Source organism: Orycteropus afer, unplaced genomic scaffold (genome assembly GCF_000298275.1).
Source record: "Orycteropus afer afer isolate SDZICR_OR568_19922 unplaced genomic scaffold, OryAfe1.0 scaffold00020, whole genome shotgun sequence".
In the NCBI taxonomy this organism is placed as follows: Eukaryota; Metazoa; Chordata; class Mammalia; order Tubulidentata; family Orycteropodidae; genus Orycteropus; species Orycteropus afer.
This window is the reverse complement of record NW_006921607.1, coordinates 14,781,759-14,806,961: the sequence shown is the minus strand read 5'-3', so window position 1 is coordinate 14,806,961 and position 25,203 is coordinate 14,781,759. Positions and strand designations below refer to the sequence as shown.

At 46.1% G+C, this 25,203-nt stretch overlaps 1 protein-coding gene across 1 annotated transcript in view; it reads left to right on the top strand.

The window, feature by feature from the left end:
- TTI1 (TELO2 interacting protein 1) overlaps nucleotides 1–24,965 on the top strand; it is a 34,140-nt gene extending 9,175 nt beyond the window's left edge. Inside the window, exons 3-7 of the mRNA XM_007934656.2 lie at nucleotides 2,795–2,943; nucleotides 8,910–9,050; nucleotides 11,033–11,237; nucleotides 11,526–11,613; nucleotides 24,782–24,965. Of these exons, the coding sequence (XP_007932847.1) occupies nucleotides 2,795–2,943; nucleotides 8,910–9,050; nucleotides 11,033–11,237; nucleotides 11,526–11,613; nucleotides 24,782–24,965 (767 nt within the window). The remainder of the gene's footprint in view (nucleotides 1–2,794; nucleotides 2,944–8,909; nucleotides 9,051–11,032; nucleotides 11,238–11,525; nucleotides 11,614–24,781) is intronic.
- The last annotated feature ends 238 nt before the right edge of the window (nucleotides 24,966–25,203 follow it).

The window sequence follows — 25,203 nt, the reverse complement described above, 5'->3', positions numbered from 1 at the left end:
TCCACATCCCTCAAAGAACATTCTGCAATAGGTGAATTCCAAACAACAAATCCTCCCCTGGGAAGAAAAGCACAAGCCCTATCATTCTTAGAATTATCGTTCATCAGGCACACACCGCACACTTGGCATTATAACGAATGTTTGGATGGATGTTGGTTTGACAAGAGTTTTTTGTTTTAACCACAATAAAAGCACCTTGTATATCTGAGGTCACTTTCCCCAAGAAATCCAAACATTCCACCAATGCATTTCCATTTTTCTTTTCAGCATCTGTTAAGACAGGTGTGGCCTCTAACTTCCATTTTTCCAGTAGAGGAAACTGAAATGGGAAAAAGTTAAGGGAGCGGTAACACTCAGCTCAGTGGAAATGAGCACAATTGGTGAGGGGGCAAGACAGGAGAAGTTTGCAGGGTAGGGATCTGGGTCTGGATTTATGCAACCCTCAAGTCTTTTTGTTGTTGTTTTGTATGTGTGTGTGTGTGTGTGTGTATGTATGTATATATGGGAGCTCTGGTGGCATAGTGCCTAAGGCATTTGACTGCTAACCAAAAGGCTGGCGGTTCAAACCCATCAGCCACTACTTAGAAAGAAGATTGGGCAATCTACTTCTGTGGAGATACCACCTTGGAAACCCAAGGAGGGGTCGCTATGAGTCGAATCGACTTCACAGCAGTGAGTTTGGTTTATATATATATGTATATGTATATATATATATGTATGTATGTATGTATGTATGTATGTATATATGTGTATATATTTTTTAAGTATTTGTTGTGCAGAACATGTATCAGTTTGGCACTTTCTCCATGTACATTTCAGTGACAGTGGTAACATTCTTTGAGTTGTGCAAACCATTTTCACCCTCCTATTCTGATTGTTCCTCCCCAATTAACATACATTCACTGCCCCCTAAGGTTCCTATAAAATATTTCTAGTTGCTGTTGTCAGTTTGATCCCATATAGATAGATCTTAAAAGAGAACAGTGCTCAGACAGGCATTCTTTACAAGCTAAGCTAAACTACTGTTCGGTTTTAAGAAGACTTTGTTGTTGTTATTATGTGCCATTGAGTCGGATCCGAGTCATAGCGACCCCTCCTTGGGTTTCGAGGCAGTATCACTACGGAAGTAGGTTGCCCAACCTTCCTTCCGAGGAGTAGCTGGTGGGTTTGAACTGCCAGCCTTCTGGTTAGCAGTCCAGTGCCTTAGGCACTACACTACCAGAGCTTAGGGAGTATTATAGGAGCTCTGGTGGCTTAGTGCCTAAGGCATTGGACTGCTAACCAGAAGGCTGGAGATTCAAATCCACCAGCTACTTCTTGGAAGGAAGGTTGGGCAACCTACTTCTGTAGTGATACCGCCTCGGAAACCCAAGGAGGGGTCCCTATGAGTTGGATCCGACTCAACTGCAGGGAGAGATTTGGTTTAGGGAGTATATATATATATATATATTTTTTTTTTTTTTTTTTTTTTTTTCTTTACTAAAAAGCATTTTCCTTGTTTGGTGTTTTATATAAAGTTAAAAGGACTTACATTAAATTAATTTTAGTGTTAAAGCTTATTAAGTCAGTCTCATCAAAACTCATTTCAAAGACTTTCCTTTTTCACTTTTGTGACGTACTCATTAATTACTTGTGTTGTTGTTATTTTAATTTACAAACTTGCACTTAATCTCCTGCAGAGCAATGCTCTAGGCAATAAAAGAAAGATAATAGCCGGTGATGTTCATCTCATTTAACCCTCTCAACAAGCATGTGAGGTATACTTGCTTTGTTCCCTTTTATTCAGATGAAATAATGGAAGACAAGAGAACTTGCTAATAGGTGGTGAAGGCAGGACTTGAACCAGCCTCCTCTGTCCCAACCCGATGCCCCGTGCATGGAACCGGGCTGTTTTGCCATACAGAGGTAGTAAGTCTTGACCTGGCCATCAAGCCATCTTCTTGGCTGGTGGGGAAGACAGATATGTACCCTCCCCCCTCTTTAGTCAGAGGATGAACCAAGAGGAAAGGAAGGGGAGGAAAAGGCAGAGCTAAGGCCACTCAGGGGCCTTCCCGGCCTCAGGGCTCCAAACTAGAACCCTGCCCTCTTATGTTTTTATTTTAGGTATTTATTAATGGAAATTCAGAAAAGACCAAAGATAGAGAAGAGAATGAAAGCCTGTTACCTTGTGGCCTGTCACTGTTCATATTTTGTCATACTTTCTTCTGTGTAAAAAAATGTACATAATCATGCTCAGGCCATGGATGCAGTTTTGTGCCCTGCTTTCCTCTTTTTTAAGGCACTCCAGTGGCACAGTGCCTGAGGTGTCTGACTGCTAACCAGAAGGTTGGCTGTTCAAACCCACCAGCTGCCCCTTGGAAGGAAGGTGGGACAGTCTACTTCTGTTAAGATTTACCACCTTGGAAACCAGGCAGGGGTCACTGTAAGTTGGAATTAACTCGTTGGCAGTGCGTTCAGAGTTTCATCTCTTTTTAACACAACATTGTTTCATAAGTTGGCATTAAAACTCTCAGCAAACACACATTTTAGGGGCTTCATACATGCCATTCATGGTTTACATGCTGTTTACATACCATTCACATTTGACTAGACAGGGAAGTTTTCCCTGGTTCTTAGCTGTTATAGTTAATGCTGTATTAGAATTCTTGACTCATACAGCTTGACCCATGTTTCATATGGGTTCCTTAGGGTCCTAGACATTTTCCTCTGATGTCCTGTCCCTGAGTCTGCGATTGGGAGATCAAGCTGCATTGGGGCATCTCTCAAGAACTCTGTCCCCGTTACGCTCTTTCAGAGGAGCCGTCGGTCTCTCCTGAGGTGGACAAGAGTGACGTGTGTCCTGGTGTGGAGCCACTACTGCCAGTGCAGACCCAGATAGCCAAGGACGTGATGGAGCGGTGCATCCACTTGTTGTCGGATAAAAACCTGAAAATCCGCTTGAAGGTCAGTGTGCGGCCCCCTCTGTGCATTTACAGAGCAGCAGGACCAAAGACGTTGGTTCCAGCTGGCAGTGACTACATGGATGAGCAAGTACTTTCCCTTATCTCCTGGTCCACGTGTGGTGGCCACAAGAGGAATTCATCTGTGGGATGACAGTCTTACATCTTTCTGTGTCAGCTCAGATGCCAAAAGGGAACTGAATCCCCTGAATTAAAAGCTACAAAGTTTCAGGGATTCATTATACCACCAGGGGAAGGAAAGTCATATGCTTTGGAAAGGATACAGTTTTCTGAGCTGACTAAATGCAGGATGCAGGTTCTAATACTTCTGAGTGGCCATTCTTCCAAGCCCAACACCAGCCCTTATCTCTGTGTCTGTGTCCATTTTCATTCTAGGAGAAACACCAACACTTTTCTTAATCTTTCCGCCTCATTTCCTGGCAGTTTCCCCAGCAGCATCCCCATCAGCAAGGACCTAAAATACACAATAGTGACTCCAGTAACAGGACTGTGAGGTGGGGTGGTGGGGGGGAGTGGGGCTTTCAAATCACCTGGGAAAAGGTCTTATATCCACAGGAAAACAATACAGGCTAGCCTACTCCCCCAGCCCCAAGCAGGAGTGAAAAACATGAGTGCCTTCCCTAAGGCTGTTAGTGATGGGAGCATGTTGCCTACTCAAGTGGGCTAGGATACTCTGATCCACAGTCTGTCTCAAATTACAGTGTCTATGTCTTGTGAAATTTGTTTAGTGTTCCCAGAGACCCTTCTTGGCATTCACTTATAATTCCATTCAGCAAGCACTTTTTGAGTGCCTCTTACATGCAAGGCTATATTGTAGGTCTCTGGATGATTCGTTTAGCAAACGCCTATGTATCCTTCAAGACTCTACTCAATTATCTTCTTCTCTATGGAGGCTTTATAACAATTACAGACATACCATAATTGATAAGAGCATCAACTTTGGAGTCAGACCTACATATCAGTCAAAACTAGTTGCCATCAAGTTGACTCCAATTCATGGTGACTCCATGTGTATCAGACTAGAACTGTGTTCCATGGGGTTTTCAGTGGCAGATTTCGGAGGTTGCCTGACCTTTCTTCTGATGTGCCTCTGGGTGGACTCAAACCTCTAACCTTCCAGTTAGTAGCCAAATACATTAATTGTTTATACCACCCAGGGCCTCATACATCTCCATACTGAGTTCAAATCTGCCTCTACCCCTTACTAGCCATGTGACCTTGAGTAAATTCATTCACCTTTTTGAGTCTCTAATGGTACCTACCTCACAGGGTTGTTGATTGTAAATATAAAATTAGCATGGGGTGTAATATTTTCTTTCATTCATTCACTAAATGTTAGGATCCCTGGTGGCACAATAGTTAAGCACTTGGCTGCTAATCAAAAGCTTAGTGGTTCAAACCCACCCCTTGGCTGCATGAAAGAAAGACCTAGTGATCTGCTCCCATAAAGATTGTTATTGTTGTTATGTGCTATTGAGTCAGACCTGACTCACAGCGACCCCTCCTTGGGTTTCCGAGACAGTATCATTATGAAAGTAGATTACCCAACCTGCCTTCCGAGCAGTGGCTGGTGGGTTTGAACCGACAACCTTCTGGTTAGCAGTCAAGTGCCTTAGGCACTACACCACCAGAGTTCCTCCCATAAAGATTACAAAGTAGTAAACCCTATGGGACAGTTCTACTCTGTCACATGGGATTGCTATGACCTGAAATTGACAGTACACAACAGCAACTGGTCAGGAAGAGGGTGTCTTAGAGGAACGGGGCAGATGTGACCTCTGTCTTCATGGAGTGTCCTATCTAGAGAGACCAAATACAAACAGGCCTATATGAGTTGAGAAAATGCTATGAAAGTGATAAACAGGTTCTGTAATAGAGCAAACAGATCTGTCTTGGAAGATGTACGACCAGAGTGCCCCTTAGAAGCGAGGGTGGAAAGACTTTGTCTCGTGTGCTTCGGACATGCAATCAGGAAGGACCAGCCCCTGCATAAAGACATCATGCCTGAAAAAATAGAGGGTCAGTGAAAAAGAGGAAGACCCTCAATGGCATGGACTGACACAGTGGCTGCAACAATGGCCTTACATGTAATGGACTTAAACGTAGCAACAACTGTGAGGGTGACACAGGGCTGGGTAGCACTTCATTCTGTTGGACATAAGGTCACTGTGAGTCAGAACTAACTTGACGGCACCAAACCACAACATAATAGGAAATGGTAATCCACTCAGGTGGCAAACGTATTGGGAACCTACTCTGAACCAAACCTAGTTGAATAGGACACAGATAGTATACTCTGACTTAGCTAGATTACCGGGGATGGCCTCTCTGAGGTGGTAACATTTAACGGACTTAAAGATTGAGAAGGAGCCAACCGTGGAAAGAGACAAAGACAGAGAGGAGCATTGCAGGCAGAGGGAAAACAATATGTCTTTGAATCACTGAAGTATGATAACTTGCCCAGTTAGTGACAGAACTCAGAGTGAAAGCCGGTCAGTGACAGCAAAGCTGTGTCCACTGTGCTGCTAACCTGTACTCCTCTGCTTTTTCTTTTCTCCAGCCTCTTGTTTTTTGTTTCTGTTCCAGCCTCAGTATGGACTGGCACATAGTAGGTAGCCAGTAAATATTTACTGCTTCATGTTAGAAGCCTTCAGTCTGTCTTTTGACTCAAACATGCACCTTGCTCTGCTCTGTGAAGTCAGGTCTGTCTGTGCGGGAAGGATGCCTGCAGTGATCGCCTGCCCGTGACACTGAAGCAGGCTGACTGTGGTCGGTGAGCTTTGAGATACGAAAGATTAGGAAGCACGTTCTCAGGGAAGGCAAAAAGTCCATTTTACATCTGTTGTTAGGTGTCGTCAAGTCAGCTCTGACTCCTAGCAACCCCGTGTACAACAGAATGTAGCACTGCCCAGTCCTGTGCCAGCCTCAGAAGCCTTGCTATAACTGAGCCATCCTTGCAGCCACTGTGTCAGTCCATCTCATCAAGGGTCTTCCTCTTTTTTGTTGACCCTCCACTTTACCAAGCATGATACCCTTCTCCAGAGATGGTCCCTCTGACAACATGAGCAAAATAGGTGAGATAAGGTCTGGTCATTCTCACTTCCAGGGATCATTCCAGCTGCACTTCTTCCAGGACAGATCTGTTCATTCTTCTGGCAGTCAGTCCATGGTACTTTCAGTATTCTTTACCAACACCACAACTCAAAAGCATCAACTCTCTTTTGGTCTTCCGTATTCATTGTGCAGCTTTCATGTGCATATGAGGTGATTGAAAATACCATGGCTTGGGTTACCCGCACCCCCTTAGTCTTCAAGGAGACATCTTTGCTTTTCAGCACTTTTGAGAGGTCTTTTGCCACAGATTTGCCCAGTGCAATGTGATGTCTGATTTCTTGACTTCTGCTTCCATGGATGTTGATTGTGGATCCAAGTAATATGAAATCTCTGGCAACTTCGATCTTTTCTCCATTTATCAGGATGCTGCTTATTGGTGCATTTGTAAGGCTTTTCATTTTCTTTATGTTGAAGTGTAATCCATACTGCAGACTGTAGTCTTCAGTCTTCATCAGTAAGTGCTTTAAGTCATCTTCACTTTCAGCAAGCAAGGTTGTATCGTTTGCATATCACAGATTGTTAATGAGTCTTCCTCCAGTCCTGATGCCACGTTCTTCTTCATGTAGTCCAGCTTCTCAGGTTATTTGCTCAGCATACAGATTGAATAAGTGTGGAGAAAGGATACAACCCTGACGCACTCCCTTCCTGATTTTAAACCACACAGTATCCCTTCATTCTGTTTGAATGACAGCCTCCTTGTCTTTGTACAGGTTCCTCATGAGCACAATTAAATATTCTAGAATTCCCATTCTTCTCAATGTTATCCATAATTTGTTATGATTCACACAGTTGAATGTTTTGCATAGTCAATAAAACACAACTAAATATCTTTCTGGTGTTCTTTGCCAGCCAAGATCCATCTGACATCAGCAATGATATCCCTTGTTCCACATCCTCTTCTGAATCTAGCTTGCACTTCTGGAAGTTCCCTGTCAATATGCTGCTGCAACCATTTTTGAATTATGTTCAGCAAGATTTTACTTGCATGTGAATTAATGATATTGTTCAATAATTTCCACATTCTGTGGAATCACATTTCTTTGGAATGGTGTACTCATATGGATCTCTTCCAGTTGGTTGGCCAGGTAACTGTCTTCCAGATTTCTCGTCATAGACTAGTTAAGTGCCTTCAGTGAAGCTTCCATTGTTGAAACATCTCAATGGGTATCCCATTGATTCCTGGAGCCTTGTTTTTCACCATTTCATTCAGTGCAGCTTCAACTTCTTCCTTCAACACCACTGGTTCTTGATCATATGCTGCTTGATCATCTACAACGCTGGATGAACGTTGACCAGTTCTTTTTTGTACAGTGACTGTGATCCTTCTCTATCTTCTTTTGATGTTTCCTGCATCATTCAATATTTTATCCATAGAATCTTTCAGTATTGCAACTCGAGGCTTGAAATTTTTCTTCAGTTCTTTCAGTTTGGGAAATGCCGACTGAGTGTGTTCTTCCCTTTTGGTTTTCTAGCTCCAGGTCTTTGCGTATTTCATTCTAATAATTGACTCTGTCTTCTCGAGCTGCCCTTTGAAATCTTTTGTTCAGCTCTTTTGTCTTGTCATTTCTTCCATTTGTTTAGCTGCTCCCTGTTCAAGAGCAAGTTTTACATCTAGTCTATCCCAAAACTTTTTTCTGAGGTTGACCTGTATCTCAGCCACCTACCTAACCTCCTCATTTAAAAGTAGCAGAACTTGATCTCACCCAGCCTCTAGGGTTGCTCCTCCACTATTGTTCCCCATCCCATTAAACGGTACCTATATCTATTCAGATGCTGCTCCTGAACCTGAGCAGCTCTTCGTGATACTTCTCTTCCTTCTCCTGTATCCAGCCCTTCAGGAATTCAGGCCACGTCGTCTCCAGCATAGATCTCAAATCCTTCCACTTCTGCCTTTCTGCTACCACCATGTGACCACATTACTTTCTTTCTCTCACGTGGACATGTTCCATGCCACCTCCTCTTGCTGCCTTCTAGTCCCTTCTCCACCCAGTGGCCAGAATGACTTTTTTAAAACATGAATCTTATCATGTCACTTTTCTGCTTAAAACACTTGGATGGCTCCCCACTGTACTTAGTATAGAATAAAAAATGCCTAACATGATGCCTCATGGTCCAGCCCCATTGTCCCCTTCCGCCCCCTCACCCTTCCTCCACATTACTCCATGCCGCTCTGCTTCAGTTTCTCAAGCACCCATCTCTGAGTCTTCTTTGATTCTCTTTCCAGTTCCAGGAACACACTTTCACTCTTAACATGATAACTCCTGCTTATCCTTTGTGTCTCATTTTAAAAGTCCCTTCCTCAGAGAAGCCTCCAGCCATCTGTGTGGTTTACATCCCTCTCTTAGTTTCTTTGTACTTTCCCTTTACTTTCTTTCCTGGCACTGTCACACTATTCTCGTCTCCTTTGGGTGTTGTCTAATTAAGATCTTATCCCAGTTGATCACAAGCCCCGTGGAGGCACGGAAACATGTGCATTATATGCTTGTGTGTGTCCCCAGCACCCAGCTAGTATGTATTCAGGACTCAGTAACTATTTATTCAGTTAATTGATGAGTCTCTAACTTTTACTCTTTTAAAATGGTGACTTGATCCTAGATATCCTGTTTCAAAGGTCCTTTGGGCTGGACTACTAACCTAAAGGTTGGCAGTTCAAACCCACCTGTTGGCACCATGGAAGAAAGTCCTGGCAAACTGCTTCTGTAAAGATTACAGTCAAGAAAACTGTGTGGAGCAGTTCTACTCTGTGACACAGTGGGTTTGTTATTTGTTTTGTTTTGTTTCACCTGGTTTCAGGCCCTCAACCATCTTCTGAAATTTGGTCCTCTTTTCTTTCAGGTGTTGGATGTGCTGGACTTGTGTGTAGTGATTCTGCAGTCCCACCAGAACCAGCTCCTTCCCTTGGCTCATCGGGCCTGGCCTTCGCTTGTGCACAGACTCGTGAATGATGACCCGCTGGCAGTGCTCAGAGCCTTCAAGGTACTGACTGAGTCCCACCAGCTGCCAGTTGTGAGCCTAGAGGGTTGTAAGCATAGAGCTCACAGTATTTTTTTGGAGCTGGTTCGTTTCTTACCTGATTGCAATGTCATATACCTTGTTGAAAATACAGAAAAATATCAAAAGCACAAAGAAGAACATGAAAGTCAGTTTCCTTTTGATTCTGAGGCAGAGTGAACTGGTAGATGGGACAGGGTGCCGATGCTTAACTGAGCATGCCCAGCACGTGTGCACTCATCTTCTTCCAACAAATTTGCAAGGTAGGCCTGTTACCCCCATTTTTGGCAGAAGTGGAAACAAGCTCAGAGAAGTTAAGGAATTTTCTCAAGATCACACAGCTGCTAAGTGATAGAAGCTAGGTCTTTGAGTTTACTCCTATGTTCTTTGCTGCACAAGAGGTGAAGTGAAGGGGCCTAGGTTCTAGCAGCCTCTGCCCAGCCCAGTGATTTTGGGCAAAGCCCATGACTGCCCATTTTCAGATCCAGCTTAGGATTACCTAGCCTATCTTTCTGTTAGTGTTACAAAGATAAAATGGGACCATTTGGTGAAATGCTTTGAAAAGTTAGAACACTGTGTGTGTGTGTGTGTGTGAGTGTGTGTGTGATCCGTGACTTAGTTTGGCTTGTATTAGCACAGGTATCTTGGCTTATTTATTGATAGCCTTCATTGTTCTAAAAAGCACTTAGGGCAGCCTACAGAGATACATGACAAGATAACATAAATTAGAAATAAGTGAGCAAGAGGAAGCAAAGAGAAAGACGTGTAGGGACATAAGATGAAGCCAGAGATGTGACGAATACATCTGGCAAAGTATTTTGGTTTACATAAGTGTCTTCAGCATACACTGGATCAAAATACAAGTTTATGTTTAAGGCTTGTTAAAAATTGTTAATATTTTTTCCAAAAGAAAACATACAAATTGGCACACACACACGTGCATATGCATATGCACAAGTGTTGATGTGCATGTGTATGTGTGTGCACATGCCAGAGGGGGGCATTCAGGGAGAGGGAGGGAGATAACTGCCAGGTCTTATTCAGATGCACTGTTTGCCTTTATGGAAATTAATAGGTTATCTGAAATGACAGCAGGCATAGAAACGGAAAATACTGAGATGCATGCGCTGTTACTGAGGCGGCTTTTTCCACTCCAGACACGTTGATGACGCCTGAGGTCTATACGGCCCTGTGCAGGCCAGCCGAGGGACCTGAAATAAGCACCTTGTTCTCTGCAGAGTCGGCAAACACTCTGTGTGCTGCTTATGCCTTGCTTACCAATTTTTAAAGAAATTCCTGTTATCCTGTATACTCAGTCTTGTGCAGCGGGGCAAAACGCTCCAATATGTTCTGCTAGAAAAAGTTTAAAACGAGAGACATGCAAAGAAGCTGCCCATTGGGAAAGATAGAATGAGGGTGACATGTGGAAGAGACTCTGCAGTTGAACAGAAAGAAAACCGAGTTGGCTCCCACCCTGGGTACCCCACCCTGACTCAGCCAGGGGCCCGTGGTCCAGCCACTAACCTCTGATGCCTGAGCCCGGCAGCAGCTGTGTTTGCGTGGGTTCAGCTAGCTAGAGTTAAAAGCACACATCTGTTCTCAAGAGACATCAAGAAGAGTCAAGAGATGATCTATGGGAGCTGCTTTAAGCTCTTCTTTTTTTTTTTTTTTTTCCTTCCAAAAAAAGGGAGGAAAATCAAGGTATTAATCATATTATTCATCCAACCCAAGATTCCTTTGACTTATTCTCCATGTAATCTGTATTTATGGGTAGAAGCAGCCATGCCTTGGGAGCAGAGACCTCCAAATTCATAACTGTCAGAATCACAAACCATGGGCAAGGAATTAACAGCAGTAATGCTATTTTTTTCAAGCAGAGACCTAGATGAAATTAGATTACCGAGCATTCTTGCACACTCTTGCTGCCGTGGCAATGTTCAGTCACAGGTTGGGGGCTGTTTCTGCAGGTTTTGCACACCCTGGGAGGCAAGTGTGGCGATTTTCTAAGGAGCCGGTTCTGCAAAGATGTCCTGCCAAAGCTGGCTGGCTCCTTAGCCACCCAGGCTCCCATTAGCGCCAGGGCTGGACCAATTTACTCCCACACGCTGGCCTTCAAGTTGCAGCTGGCCGTCTTGCAGGGCCTGGGCCCCCTCTGCATAAGCCTGGACCTAGGTAGGTACCAGCCACACTCCCCTGGACCCACACAATCTGCCTGTCTCACCCCTGCTGTGTACTTCCTGCTTGGCCCTGCCCCCCTCACCTCCCTTCACACACACATTCTTCAGTCTGACTTTGGCCTCATTGACCCATTTATCTTTATGGGTTTTTTGATCTGAGGGTTGGGGTAAAGGGCCCAGGGCTTCTTGCATAGCTGCTCCAGCCTCACTGGAGAGCAGTTGGTTACTGCTTGTCCCAGATGAAGTCTGAGGGCCAATGCTTGTTTTGTTTCTCCTCCTGCAGGTGAGGGTGACCTGAATAAAGTGGCTGATGCCTGCTTGATTTACCTCAGCGCCAAACAGCCCGTGAAATTACAAGAGGCTGCCAGGAGGTAAGACTGCTTGATCACCTGCATCTCTTTGCATTTGTTTTAAATTATGGATGATTTGCTAATGGCAGGCAGAGTCGGGCATCTCTGTTCTCTCCTCTCTTCTTGCCAGGTTAAGATGATTTCTTTAACTGTGCCAACTCTAGAGATGGTATTTTCACTAGACACATTTCTCTTTGCAAGTAACCTTTACCTCTCCTGCTACGTCAGCAACAATTTCCAAGGGGCAGGAAGCCAAAAGACGATGGTGAGCTGGAGCAGGCAGAGTGCTCGCCTGTCTGGAGAGCGAGCGATCGCAGTCTCGGCCCTGCTTGCCTGGCGCCTGGGTGACCCCGGCTCTGCTCTGCAAAGTGGAAGCATTGGGTTTCTGATCTGGCATACCTCACTCCCAGGAGCTTCTTAGACTGGTGTCAGGGGCTGTGAACCCTGCAAATTATATGCAGAATTGGGTGTGTGCCCCAGCAGATGCATCCGTGCATTTTTCTAGACAGAGTCCACAACATTCATCCAATTCTAAAAGGAGTCTGTGACCCAAAGAACGTTTGAAAGCATTGAACTAATGGCCTAAAAGCACTTTCCTGGCTCTGAAATCACACAGTTGTAATTTCCAAGAATTTTGACCCTGCTGTACCACTTCTAGGAGCTCTGATGGCATAGTGCCTAAGGTATTTGACTGCTAAGCAGAAGGCTGGCAGTTCAAACTCACCAGCCATTCCTCGGAAGGAAGGCTGGGCAATCTACTTCTTTAGAGATACCACCTTGGAAACCCAAGGAGGGGTCACTATGAGCTGGGATCAACTCGAGGGCAGTGAGTTTGTACCACCTCTAATGGAAGAAGCTAAGTCTGGTTCCTTAAATACTAAGGCATTTTCTCCTCAGTTGAAACTCTGAGCACAGCGGCGTTCTCCAAACTTAGAGCCAAAGTGCATTGGGTCACCTTTCCCCAGCTCTCCTTTCAGCTGGGAGCAGCGCATATTTCAGCACTGCCCTCCTCTGAACTGGGACTGGGTTGGGCCTAATGCCAAAAGCTGGGCTTCACTTTTGGGAGCAAGGGAACAGTCCCTCCCTCCCCCTTGCGGGCTTATAGAGACTCGTCCCTGATCATCCTTGGTGGGGACTGGAGTCTCTGGGAGTCATCTTACCTGTGGGGATGGAGGCTGCTTTGACTGTGAAATGAGGAAACTCCATTCACTCCCTTATAAACCTTGCACTCTCTGCATGCCCTGGGAGTGATGGGAATATCTTTTTGAATTGATTTATAGTCCTTTGCAATTTTTTGCTCTTGATTTCCCTACTTTTTTTTTCTTTCTGTCCCTCTCCCCATCACATCTCCTGCACCCAAAATCAGTCATGATCCCTCAAGCACAAGGGTGCATCCCAGCAAGCTTCTGGTCCCCACCCCTCCCCCCTGGGCATTCTCAATCCTTAAAGAACCAATTTAGGGTAAAGATGGGTAGTCCTCCCCAGGCGGTACCCTGAAGCACATTGTGCTACGACCACCACCACGTAAAGCACAACTCAAGAACCTAAGAATGTATCTTTAAGAAGAATCTTCTAGGCTCCTGATACAAGCAGGGTTACCAAGATCTGATACCCACATTCCCTGTCCCACTGTACTTTTCCTGCTCCCTCCCCATACCCACCCTTCAAGTTCAGTTCCATTAAACAAGCTAATACTCATAATTCATTATCTTTTTCATTTCTTACTCTCATTTTTAATGCTAAAGCAATTAAACCCAGAATTGGGCCTCGACAGCACTTGAGTTGGTGTTGGAGGTGTCTCTGGAGGAGGAACTGCGACCCTTCCACTTGGCTGCAGCGCCTTTGTTTGCTCTGCCACATTCCATGCAGATTTGAGTCAGATGACCTCCCTTCCCAAGTCCTGGGGTGTGTGTATATGTGTGTGTAGGGGGGTTGCAGCGCAAGGTTGCTGGCTTCACAGCCACATCATTTGCAAACTCATTTTGAAAGTGGGAAAATCTCAGTGCTGTCCTTGATCAGGAGCTAGTTTGGCATCTTGAGGCAGAAATTAATAAGCTCGCTAACTGGGCAGAGTCTGAGACCACAGGAATCCTGGTCTCTGTGTGCCTCGTTAAGGTGTAAAAAGAGGGAGATAGATGGACCAATTCAAAGTGAAACAGTCATATCTACTGGTATGAGATGGAGTCCCTATCCCACCATCTAGTTGTTCATCCTCAGTTCTTCTCTTTCCTTCACATCCCACTTCTACTCCAGAAGTTAAGCCTGCCTCCTTAACTTCCAGAATCTCTCTTTAAACAGCCTGCTTCTCTTCACCGCCCAGCCACCCGCCTAGGCCAAGCCACCCTCCGTCTCTTACCTGAACGCCTGCAGAAGCCTCCTCCTTCGTCCTCGGTGTCCACTCCTGCCCCCTCCTAAGTGTTCTCTGCATTGCAGTCAGAGTGAGACACCCCACCACACTCACCCATGGGAGAAGAGGAAGCTGCCGTGGTCTTTACAGGAGCCTAAGGGGGAGCCCTGTAGCCTGACGGTTACCAGAAATTGAGCCTTGGCTCAGAGAAAGAACCAGGTTAGAGGCAGATCTGTCGGAGGTGAACCAGGCCCCTTCAGAGGCAGTGAGTTCCCCATTGCTGTGCAGGCAACCAGCTTGTTTTGGAATTGGCCCTCTGTCTAGGGGAGGCCTGGTGGGGAAGCCTGTGAGGGTGTGGGCATTTTGAAAGGAATGAGGAATGAGCCGGTGACCAGGGCCATCTTTGGGTCTGTCGTGTGGGAAAATGACATCAGGGGCAGCTTCATGAAAGTCCTTTCTTGCAAGGAAAACGATTTTTTCTTCGGTGGCTTTCCCTGGCTCCAAGGAATGACCAAGCCTGTGTTTGCTTTTTTAATTTGTCGTATTAAATATAGCCTTTGTGGCAGGCTTTTACATCCAGGCTGTAAACTGTAGAAATGGAAATTGATCAGGGGTGGTTGATATAACTGAGGCTGTAAATGCTAAGAACGGAGATGCCATTCCAGTTTAATGCTTGTATCTGGCGAATATGCCTTGCAAGGGGGAAGCATAAATCTTGCAACTTGGGAGAAGGGGGTCAGGGGTGGGGGCAGGGTATAACCTTGCTGTGTGTTACCACCAGGTGTCACTGTAAACTGGCGATGCAAGAAAAATACCAGCTCCCCCAAAGTATTTCTAGTTAATAACTTCAATGGGTAACAAATGAGAAAATCATATTTGAGGTGTGGAAGGAGGGGTCAACATACCATGAGCTGTAAATAAGGCAGTATCCCTGAGGGTGAGCACTGGATTACAAAATAACTGGTCATATCAGCCAAGCCCCCATCTCAGCCCATTGCAGAGGCAAACTTAATGGATTTGAATTCCCAGGTGGCCCTGGAAGCCTCCCACATCTCTCCCAGCATGCGCTGGGCCTCCACAGCTCTGTGCTTCTCTGGCTATGAAGGTTTTCCTCTCACACATGAAAGGAATCTTAGATAAGAGCACACGCCCCAAATTTCATTGTTTTTCCTTTGAGCCAGTACACAAACTCAGCCTAGTTAAATTCAACGTGGTTAAAACCACACTCCTTGGGCTGATTTCTAAGCAGCCTGTGAGGCTCCCTGTCTTTGCAGTGAGGTCTTAAATCTCCAGTGAGCCCTTCCACCCTGGAGCGAAAAGGCAATGGTACTGGGCAATACTTACTTTTAAAAGATGACTTTCCTACCCAGCAAATCTCACAGCAGAGGAACAGTGCTTGCAGACTGCTTGATCTCTACCCCGGTGCTACCCCTGCCTACTAACCCCGGAGTCCAGGGGTAGCCAGAAGGTAGCGACCCACAGATGCACCTTCTGGCTCTACAGCCACTCGGTGGTCTTCTGCGGTCCTTGTGTGGGGCCCGGGGAGGGGCCGTTTGCCCTCTCTGCTTCCTTTGCCTCTGTATGTGGGCAAAGGTACCAGTCTTGGAGGTAGATAAGCCAGGGTTCAAAACTTACTAGCTGTGTGACCTTGAGTAATGACTTCATATCCTCACACCTCTTTTCTGTCCTCTGTAAGCTAGAGTGGTGATAACACTTCCTCACAGGCTTGTTGTGTGGATGATTGTATGTGGATGTGGAGGGAGTCCACTGGGTCTTCATTCCTTCGTTGGGTCAGTTGAGAACCTACTATGTGCCAGGCCCTGTTGTAGGCACTGAAAATAGAAGGGAACAAGACAGAGGAGGTCTCAGCATCATGGTGGTGATGTTCCAGAGGCATGTGGTATGTTCATTGTGTGTGTGTGTAATATGGGGTATATATAAGCCTACTAAATATATGGTGTATTAGGTATATGATACACATATGCACTTGTATATATTGTTGTATATATTTGCATATATTTACATACAAATTTACATGTGTATATGCTGCCTTGGAAATCCTAGGAGGGGTCGCTATGAGTCAGGTCCAACTCAACATCAAATAACAACAACAACATGTAGTTTTTATTTACTATATACATATGTGGGAGCGCTGGTGGCATAGTGCGTAAGGCATTTGACTGCTAACCAGAAGGTTGGTGGTTCAAACCCACCAGCCACTCCTCTGAAGGAAGACTGAACCATCTACTGAACCACCACTATGGAGTGATAGCGCCTCCGTAACCCAAGGAGGGATTGCTATGAATTGGATCCTACTTAATGGCAGGTAGTTTGGTTTTACATATACATGTAAGGAGCTCTGGTGGTGGAGTGCCTAAAGGCATTTGACTGTTAACCAGGTTAGCAGTTCAAATGCACCAACTGCTCTGCAGAAGGAAGATGGGGCAAAACTTCTGTGAATATTTACCACCTCAGAAACCCAGTAGGGGTCTCTGTGAGTTGGAATCAACTCTGAAGCAGTGAGTTTGGTTTTGGCTTATATACATATGTAGTTGTATATATTTCTTTGTCTTCAGCCTGCTTTGTCTTCTCTACTGAAATCCAAACGGGTTTTCACACAGAAGGATCTTTTTCACAGTAATTGTGCAACCCCAGCCCCACCCTCACCCCAGTTTGCTTAAGAAGCCAGGACCAGCTTTGAAGGTCCCTTTACTGACTGACTTCCCTGCTCTCTTTCTAGCAGTAGGATCCTAGCCCATCAAAGAACCAGCCGGTGCCTTCAAACTCGGGACGAATGTGGACTGGCGCTGGCTCCTCCATTTCATCCCTGTCAGGGCCCCACCTGCTCTCTTTTACCCACACACGGGCCTATTATATCTGAACAGAGCAGGCGCCATAGAGGTGATCCTTTAGTTCAGCTGAGCTTGCAATTAGTAGCTCATCTCCTTAAATGGCGTGGGCCGTTTGTTTGAGCTTGGGCTGCAAGCTCTCTCCCCCTTGGATTGTGCCTGGCATGGAAATGCGAGCACTCCTAATATTTCTCCTTTTGACATTTGATTAATAGTTGACAAATCCAGACCCAAGTAGTTAGCTTTCCTATTATCCATCTTTTGACAGGCATTGCTGCTTTTCTTTTCAAGGTCCATTGTTCTAAAAATACACTCAAATCTGAAGCTGTTCACTGTGCATATACAGGCATGATTTCATGGTGTCTAAGATAAGAGACGGCTGCCATGCAGATTACAAACAAATAGGTTGCTAGGTCTCTGTGCTACTGAAATGGATGCTTCCAGTCCTCTCCTTGCTTCCTTGGTCTTGTCACAGGATTGATAATCTGCCAGGGTCAACCATTTTACCACCCAGTGGAAAAGCAGGGTGTGGTGTGGGCGTGCACGTACACACAGATGCTGGGTCGGAAGGAAGATGCACTTAATGGCAGATGGAGCCTGGCAGCTACGTGTCTGCACAGAGTGGGCTTTAGTTGTCAAAAGCCCAAGCATACCACAGGGTAGCAATTTTGTTACTTTTGCAGAGTCTGTGGTCTGTTTTGAACACCTCGGAGGCAGGAGTGAATGTGATTACCTCAGTACCAAGCAAAGTAACTAGGGAAACAGCCAAGTACTGTGTTGAGAGTTGAAAGATTTCAAAGATGAATACTGAGTTAAGCTTGGCCTCAAATCGCTGCTCAAGAGCAGTGTAACCTTGGGCAAGTTAATTAACTTCTTGACGTCTCAGTTTTGTCATCCAGAAGATTGGAATAAACATCTCATTACACACCCAACATAATTACTACAAGGATTCAGTACAGTCATGTATGTTCATTCTTTAGCACAAAATACCAGCACAGAGTAAAAAGTCAGTGTGTTGTGTGCCATTGAGTCGATTCTGACTCCTAACGACCAGTGTGACAGAGTAGCCTGGCCCCAGGAGGGTTTCTGAGGTTGTCATCTTCACAGGAGCAGATCACTAGCTCGTTTCTCCCACAGAGTCACTAGTAGGTTAGGTTCCAAGGGCCATCAGTTAGCAGCTGAGTGCTTAATCATTGTGCCACCAGGACGCCTTAAAAATAAAAAAACCAATAATTAGTAGTTATCATCATAGTGTAGTGCCTAAAGGCACTTGACTGCTAACCAGAAGACTGGCGGTTCAAACCCACCAGCCACTCCTCTGAAGGAAGATGAGGCAATCTATTTCCGTAGTGATACTGCCTCGGAAATCCAAGGAGGAGTCGCTATGAGTCGGGTCGACCTGACGGCACATAACGACAGCATCATTGTTATTTAAACTTCCTCCTTATTCCAATAAAAGAGTTGGGCATCTTGTAAAGTACATGCAACAAGGTAAAAAGGAAGTACATGAAGAAATTAAAGAACAAGGAGAAATAAAAGAGCAAAAACAAAGGAAATCCGGGTTGAGGTTAATGTATAAATTGCAGACTTAGAATTCTGCATCTTTGCTAGAGATGGCGCCTTAAATGTGGCCCTAGCTTTCCTAACAGGAAGAGCAAAGATGGAAATGCAAGCTTTTATGCATCTTCCAGTATTCATAGGAATGATCTTTTTAAAAAGAGAGCAGCACAGCTTTTCTTGGTACTGGACCCTAAGAAAAAGTCTCCATGGGTCATCTTAAAGGGACCCTGCGTCCTGGCGTGACTGATAACCTCCACATCCTTCCAGTAAATTCAGAGGTACATTTCCAAGAGCTGTTTAGGATTTCCATTGGTGGAGGCTGCTGGCTCAGTGCCAAAGCACAGGTTACAGGAAGATATTTCTGGAGTGGGAGGGTGGGAGGATAGGTAGGCTACTCTAAATATGTCTTTATCTTCAAGGTACATACCTTCCTGGGACGGGCAGGAAACACTGTAAGTGGCCTACCACCAGTGCCGCCAGCCAGGGGAGTTGTGGTGCTTCTGCCCAGGGGGCCACTTTGAAATGGCCCAGCAGCACCGTCATGGGATCTAGGCCTACAGGGGAAGCCTGGACGCCGAGATCTGGCCAGATGGAAGGGTTTCCTCTTAAGTCCTACCCTGGTGGAATTTAAATCTTTCTAGGTTCTGGTTTATTTTTGAATTGTCTATAACAGATTGGGCATCTCAGTGCCATATCTTTTTAAATATGCACAAAGTAATGGAGTCATTCCACTGCATTTATGATACTTTGTCTTTTGGTACTTTAGGAGTGCAATTAGCATCATACGCTTCTACTGGTGTGTATGGCTTTCCATCCCGTCATTGTTGCATTTAAATATTTTTAATACCGGTCTCTGTGAATATGTGAGTTGGCATTAGATCGATAGATGCATAGTTTTGAACAGGTAAGTATAGTTAAGTCTAACGAGTAGGTATAGCTGCAAAGGTAATTGGTAGTATATATTTGGAGAGTAAATCGTTGCTTCAAGTCATAATCCCCCATTTCCAACATTTAGAAATAAAAAACGACCTCTGTGCAGGGAAAGATAGCAGAATTGAATAGCAAGGAAGGACAGGCTTGAAATACTGGTTAACCAATGAACCGAGACCCATTAGCGTAAATTACCGGGTATAGAAACAGCCCCACTGCCTGCTGGCTAGGATACATCGACACCAGAGCAGCCATTTGTTTAGGAGGAAACACACAGGCTCATTTGTAGCATCGGCGTGTGCAGAGTCAGGGAGAAGCGATGGCAGAGAAAGAAGAGCAGGGAGGCTGGTCTGCCAGAGACAGAACACCAGGGAGGCTGCGGTAACTCGGGGTGTGCCTGCTGTCCAACAGGGCAGTGTGTTTTCCCACTGCACATGGACACACCCACGCAGAGGTGGCCTGTACCCTGTTCCTAAGGAGACATCCTAGAATAACGTCTTTAGAAGCCCTAAATAAATAAATGAGCAGATCACAAAGCCACAAGTTCTTTACCACTGGCATTTACCCAGACAGCTCCTGAGAGCATTTTATAAATCCAGAAAAAGACAAGGAACAGCAGATCCCTCAAGCAAGTAATTGACAGAAAAAGAATAGCTTGTCACCCAGGAGATTGGAAGCCCTGGATTTCAGTTACAGTTTATTTAGCTTTGCTGGGCTGTGATTGGCCGGCAGCTTTCTAGAGCTCCCTTTGAGCAGGTGTTGTCTAGACAGAGCCGTACAGAGGATACACTCTGTAGTGTTTGCCTCTGCAGCAGAGAGGGCTCTGTTTGATTTTCCCCGGTTAGGGGTTGGGGGTGGGGTTCTGTTTAAGATGCAGTGTCCATGCTAGAAAGCTCCAGCTGACTATTGGAGCTGGAAGGGACCTTAGAACAGATCTGGCCCGCTCCCTCCATACAGAAAAGTGACTGTCATCCACTTCCCTTGGGAAGCTTCCCCAGTCCCTCCCAAGTGGCTTCTCGCATGGCACTGGCCACATTGCATTGTAGGTCTCTGTGATCAGCCTGCCCTCCCTACCAGACAAGGAGCCTTGAGGCCAGAGCCCATGTCCATTCGTCTTTATAGCCCAAGCACCTAGCATAGGTGCTAGATCTGAGCTGAAACTAGTGTTAATAAATGTTTGGGGAACCACGAAGAGAGAGGCCCCAGAGCCAGCCAACCAGATCCCAGTAGCACGTTTCCCACCTCCCCAGGCACCCTCTCACCGAGTTTGGTCACTCAGAGCTCCCTGATATTGATCCTAAAGGAATGAGCCACTTCTGTTGGTTTGGCCTCTGGAGTTTATTAGGTACTTACTGATACCCGTCAATTGTAGATAGGGCTAAAGTGTGGGGAAATGGCCGCCTGCATGAAGTGAAATTCAATAAAACCGCATTTTAAGTGAAAAATCAGTATAAACACCAGGCTTCTTTGCCATGGAAACAGAGGTTGCTTAGAAACTGCCTAACGGCGAGTTCTAAATTTTTTAAAGTCAAGTTATCATTTAAGCTACACGGCCCTACAGGTTATTGAGAGATAATCACTCGCCTCAGGACACTCGGAGGCACAAGGCACAGCTGAGTGCCTCCCGATACTCTAGGGACCACATCATCTCTTGATAACTACACTCCCTGGAGCCACTGATGGGGCCTGCGAGAAGAATGACATTTTTGTCCAGGAGTTAAATGGTGCACATGTATTTTTTAAAAAGTGGTATTCTTTGGGTTTGAGAAAAAGATGAAACTAGCCATTTGGCATGTTCAACAACCATCCCTGGCGTGTCTCAAGATGTACTGGAAACATTGTCCAGGCAGTTGCCCCAATCACTTTGAAGCAGAAGGCCTGTCTTTGTCTTCTGGCCTTCGATTACGCAAAATGGGCTTTCCAGGACTTTAACTTTCCTCTTTGGGCTCTTCGCTCTTTGGGGCTCCTCCTTTCCAGCTCAGAGGGGGCAGGAATTGGCCCCAGGACTGAGGGTTTAGAGCAAAACCGGGCCACTAAGCAGACAAGCCCTCCAGGACCTCGGGCTCAGCTCCCAGGTGCTGAAAGCGGATGAGGCTCTAGGTTCAGATTTGTCAACGTTTGCCGTTCAGCAGGTCGCCGCACCTCACCAACCAAGAGCAGAGCCCCGCCTGCCAGCCATCTGCTTGCATGGCATAGTTTTGCTCCCCACTTCAGGCATGTGGAGGGCGAGGAATATGGCATGTGTTTCTTCCTGAAAATAATGGGCATAATTAGAACCCTACTAGCGGAGAATTGGGACCCCTGCCAAGTCAGTATGGAGGAAATAATGAGTGAAACAAAAGACAAATGTTTTGCCCCTTACGGAGTAGCTGAGAACTTTCCATGGGTGCCAGTGCTGCCGGGGTTGGTAGTGGTAACCATCCCTTAACATGCACACACTGGAGAGAACAGTGATTCATCCTGCACCGGCGAGTGTTTTCCTTGCACCGCATCTCCTGAGAACTTCAGAAGGCCCCTCTGAGGAGGCTGAAGTGTGGGATGGGATCCTCTTCCGCTGGACAAAGAAGAAACCCATTTAGGGAGGCAGAATAATTTGCTTCGAGCCACAGAGGCAGGAGGAAGACTGCACTGGCCTCCGCCCCTCTGAGGAGTCTACCCCTTTACCAGCTAAGAAATGACACCTAAAAGAATTCTCCCACGAGTTTGGCTCAAGCCTAACAAAAGATGAACTTTGTACAAGGTTCCCCTTTGCTTCCGTGTTCACATTTTACTTAGAGATCTCGAAGGGCAAAAAGTGGTCCTTCGTTTTCCTTCCTGCCAATGAATGGAGCTCCTGAATTTAGCATGTTAAAAAAAATAAAAAACTCGCTGCCGAGTTGAATTCAACTCATAGCAACCCCTCCTTGGGTTTCCAAGCTGGTGTCACTCCGAAAGTAGATTGCCCAACCTTCCTTCCGGGGAGTGGCTGGTGGTATTGAACTGCCAGCCTTCTGGTTAGCAGTCAAATGCCTTAGGCTCTATGCCACCAGAGCTCCCCAGAATGTTCAAAAGGACTCGGGAAATGAACATTGAAACACTTTCATGCGGTCTAAGTCAAAGCAGGACTGTGACTGACCCAGGCCATGGTACAAGACTGCTGCGTGTTGCCCAGATAAAAAACATTCCTTGAAGCTGGGAGTGTGCTGTGCTATAGCTTGAAGAATTATTCCAGTTCTTGAAGGGGAAAAAAAACCTCAAACGAAACCATTTGCATTCTAACAGTCTTTGGCACCAGGGAAAACTGTCAACTGTGTCACATGTAAATAGAAATCCACTTCCCGTTTTTTGGTGCATTTTTTTCATAATTTCCCTTGCCACTCTAATTATCAAAGATATTTTTGTTTTTAAACAAAAATTGTCTCCCACGCAGGCCCCATCTCCTTTCCGCGGTGAAGTGGAAACGATGAATTAGAATATTCTAATCACTTCTCCAGCAACCACCGCTGAGGTTATAAACACTAGATTATCCTAAGCAAAGAAAACTTAAATTGTTGAGGCACAAAACAGGCCAGAAAAATTTTCAAAGGGTCCCCACCTGCTTCTCTTGCCTCTTTAGCATATGTTTATTAAACACAAGGAAGAAAGCAAACCTGATTTCACAGAGGTAAGATGCAAACCCCTGAGAGCACAGGTTTTTCAGATGAACAAAGTTAAAAACCAAAATTCTGTTCCATTTAGCAGGCATTTCAGTTCCTACTTGATGCCCAGCGGTAGGGGAGCGGCTCCTAGGAATAGCTGTCAGGAAGTAAATGTGAGCCACTAGAGAGATGCTGTGTGCTCTGTGAGTTGGTGGATAGGAACCACACGCCTCAACACTGTTTCCTCGTTTAACACTCAGGAAAACACTGATTGAGGGAACCCCCCCTTTTTAAAAATGAGGAAACTGAGACTGAGAAAATGTGACTAACTTCCCTCAGCCATGTGAATCCTGTCAATGATGTGCCTTCGTCCTTCCTTGGTGGTAAGCAGATGACCGCTCCCTCAGATCTTTTTATAAGATGACATCTTTACAAGATGTCCTCGGTGTAGACTGTAAGTCACTGAGTCCTCACTAAGATGAGAACCGTGCAGTCAACAAGCATTGACTGAGTACTTCCCATGTGCCACGCACCATGCCAGGTGCCTGGGACAGAGCCGTGAACAAAGCACCCCTGCTCCTACCCTCAGGGAGCTTATATTCTAGGGGAGAGGGCAGATAGTAGACAAGTGATTGATAACTGCTGGAAAGGGTACACTGAAAGAGAACAATAAGGGGCACCTTACCTAGGCGTATCAGACAGAGCCCTAGTGGCTCAGTGGTTAAAGGCCTTGACTGCTGACCAAAAGGTCAGCAGTTCAAACTCACCAGCTGTTCTATGGCAGCCTGCTTTTGTAAAGATTCACAGCCTTGGAAACCAGTGGAGCCGTTCTGCTCTGTCCTGTAAGGTCACAATGAGTTGGAATGGACTCAGTGGCAGTAGGTTGACTTAGGCACAACGGGCAAGGAAGGCAGCCTCTCCAAGGAGGTTTGCGTGATCCGAGATGGTGCTGGCCTGCAAGGGGAGGACACCTCATCCTTCTTAGAGTTGACCAGCAGGATGCTGCGTGGCTACAGTGGGCCTGTCAGGTAGGTGTGTGACGTTTACTCTTGGACTGTCCCAGGCAATGGGCCTGGGCATGTGGATTAATTATTCTGAAACAAGATACGAGGAGATGAGAAGCAAGAGTTGACCCAAAGTCTAACCCAAGATAAAGAACCTCACCCTTAGTGGAAGCCTGGTGCCAGTGGGCCCAGGCCCTTCAGCTCTGTGTCTCTGCCAAAGGTCACCAGGGCAGGCCTCAAAGGGCAGCAAGGTCCGTTGGCTCTGACCTCACCAGTGCACGGGTCCTCGAAACGGAGCCATGAGCATGTGTCCAGACCCCGAGAATCTATGTCTCTGGGTCCTCAGAAAGGGTAGAACTAGAAGAGACCAGCAGCAAAGCTGGAGGGCCCAGAGATAAGGACCTGGAGGCTCAGTACTGGGGAGACTCGCCCATGGTCCCCAAGCGGGACTGGAGTCCCTGCTCTGGGGCGGGTACAACCCTCGCCCTGGCTGGGCCTGTGAGCTGAGCAGAGCCCGTGAAGAAGAGTGGGCTCTGTCATTGTTCTTTTTGAAAACTGCTTTGCACCCCAGCTATCAACCTGTTTCTTTGCCAAGAGCTTGTTTGATGTCAATATTGTTCTGCCCAGTCTAATTACTTTTCTTCTCTGTCAATGGATATGAAACTGTTTACCTCTATTTCTGTTAGGCTTTAGAACCTTCCTAATGGCCCCATCTTGGGTTCTTCAGAGGGTTTGTTCTGCTATCAGAAGCACTCTGACATTATCCATTCCTTCTTGAAGAGCCCAGTAAATCGCCTCTTGGATCAAACACCAGTATGCCTCCCTTCCCTCCCCTCCCTTGTACCCACCGCTCACTCCTTTCTGTTTCTCATTTCTCCGTAGCCTTTTCCTCCATTTGATGAAGGTAGACCCGGACTCCATCTGGCTCCTCCTGAACGGACTTTATTGCCCTGAGCAGTTCACACCTCCCCACCCCAGCCTCTGCCCTGTGCAGCTGGGGGGTGCGGCCGGGCAACAGACCCCGTATACAGTCAACGTGCTGCACCTGCTCAAGGAGCTGCAGTGATGCTCTCTTCCCCGCCAGCCCCTCCACCAGCTGTCAGGCTGACCCCACCCCAGCCAGAGGCTGGTGGCAACGGTGGCAGAGGAGATGGCAAAGGTGGAATACACAGACAATCAATCTGTAAATCGATTGATCACAAAACTGCTTAGAAATTGGGTTGAAGGAAAGGAGCTGACCGTTATTTATATTTCATACCTTGTGTTTTCAAATGACATTGTCTGGCCGCTCTAAGGGTTTAACT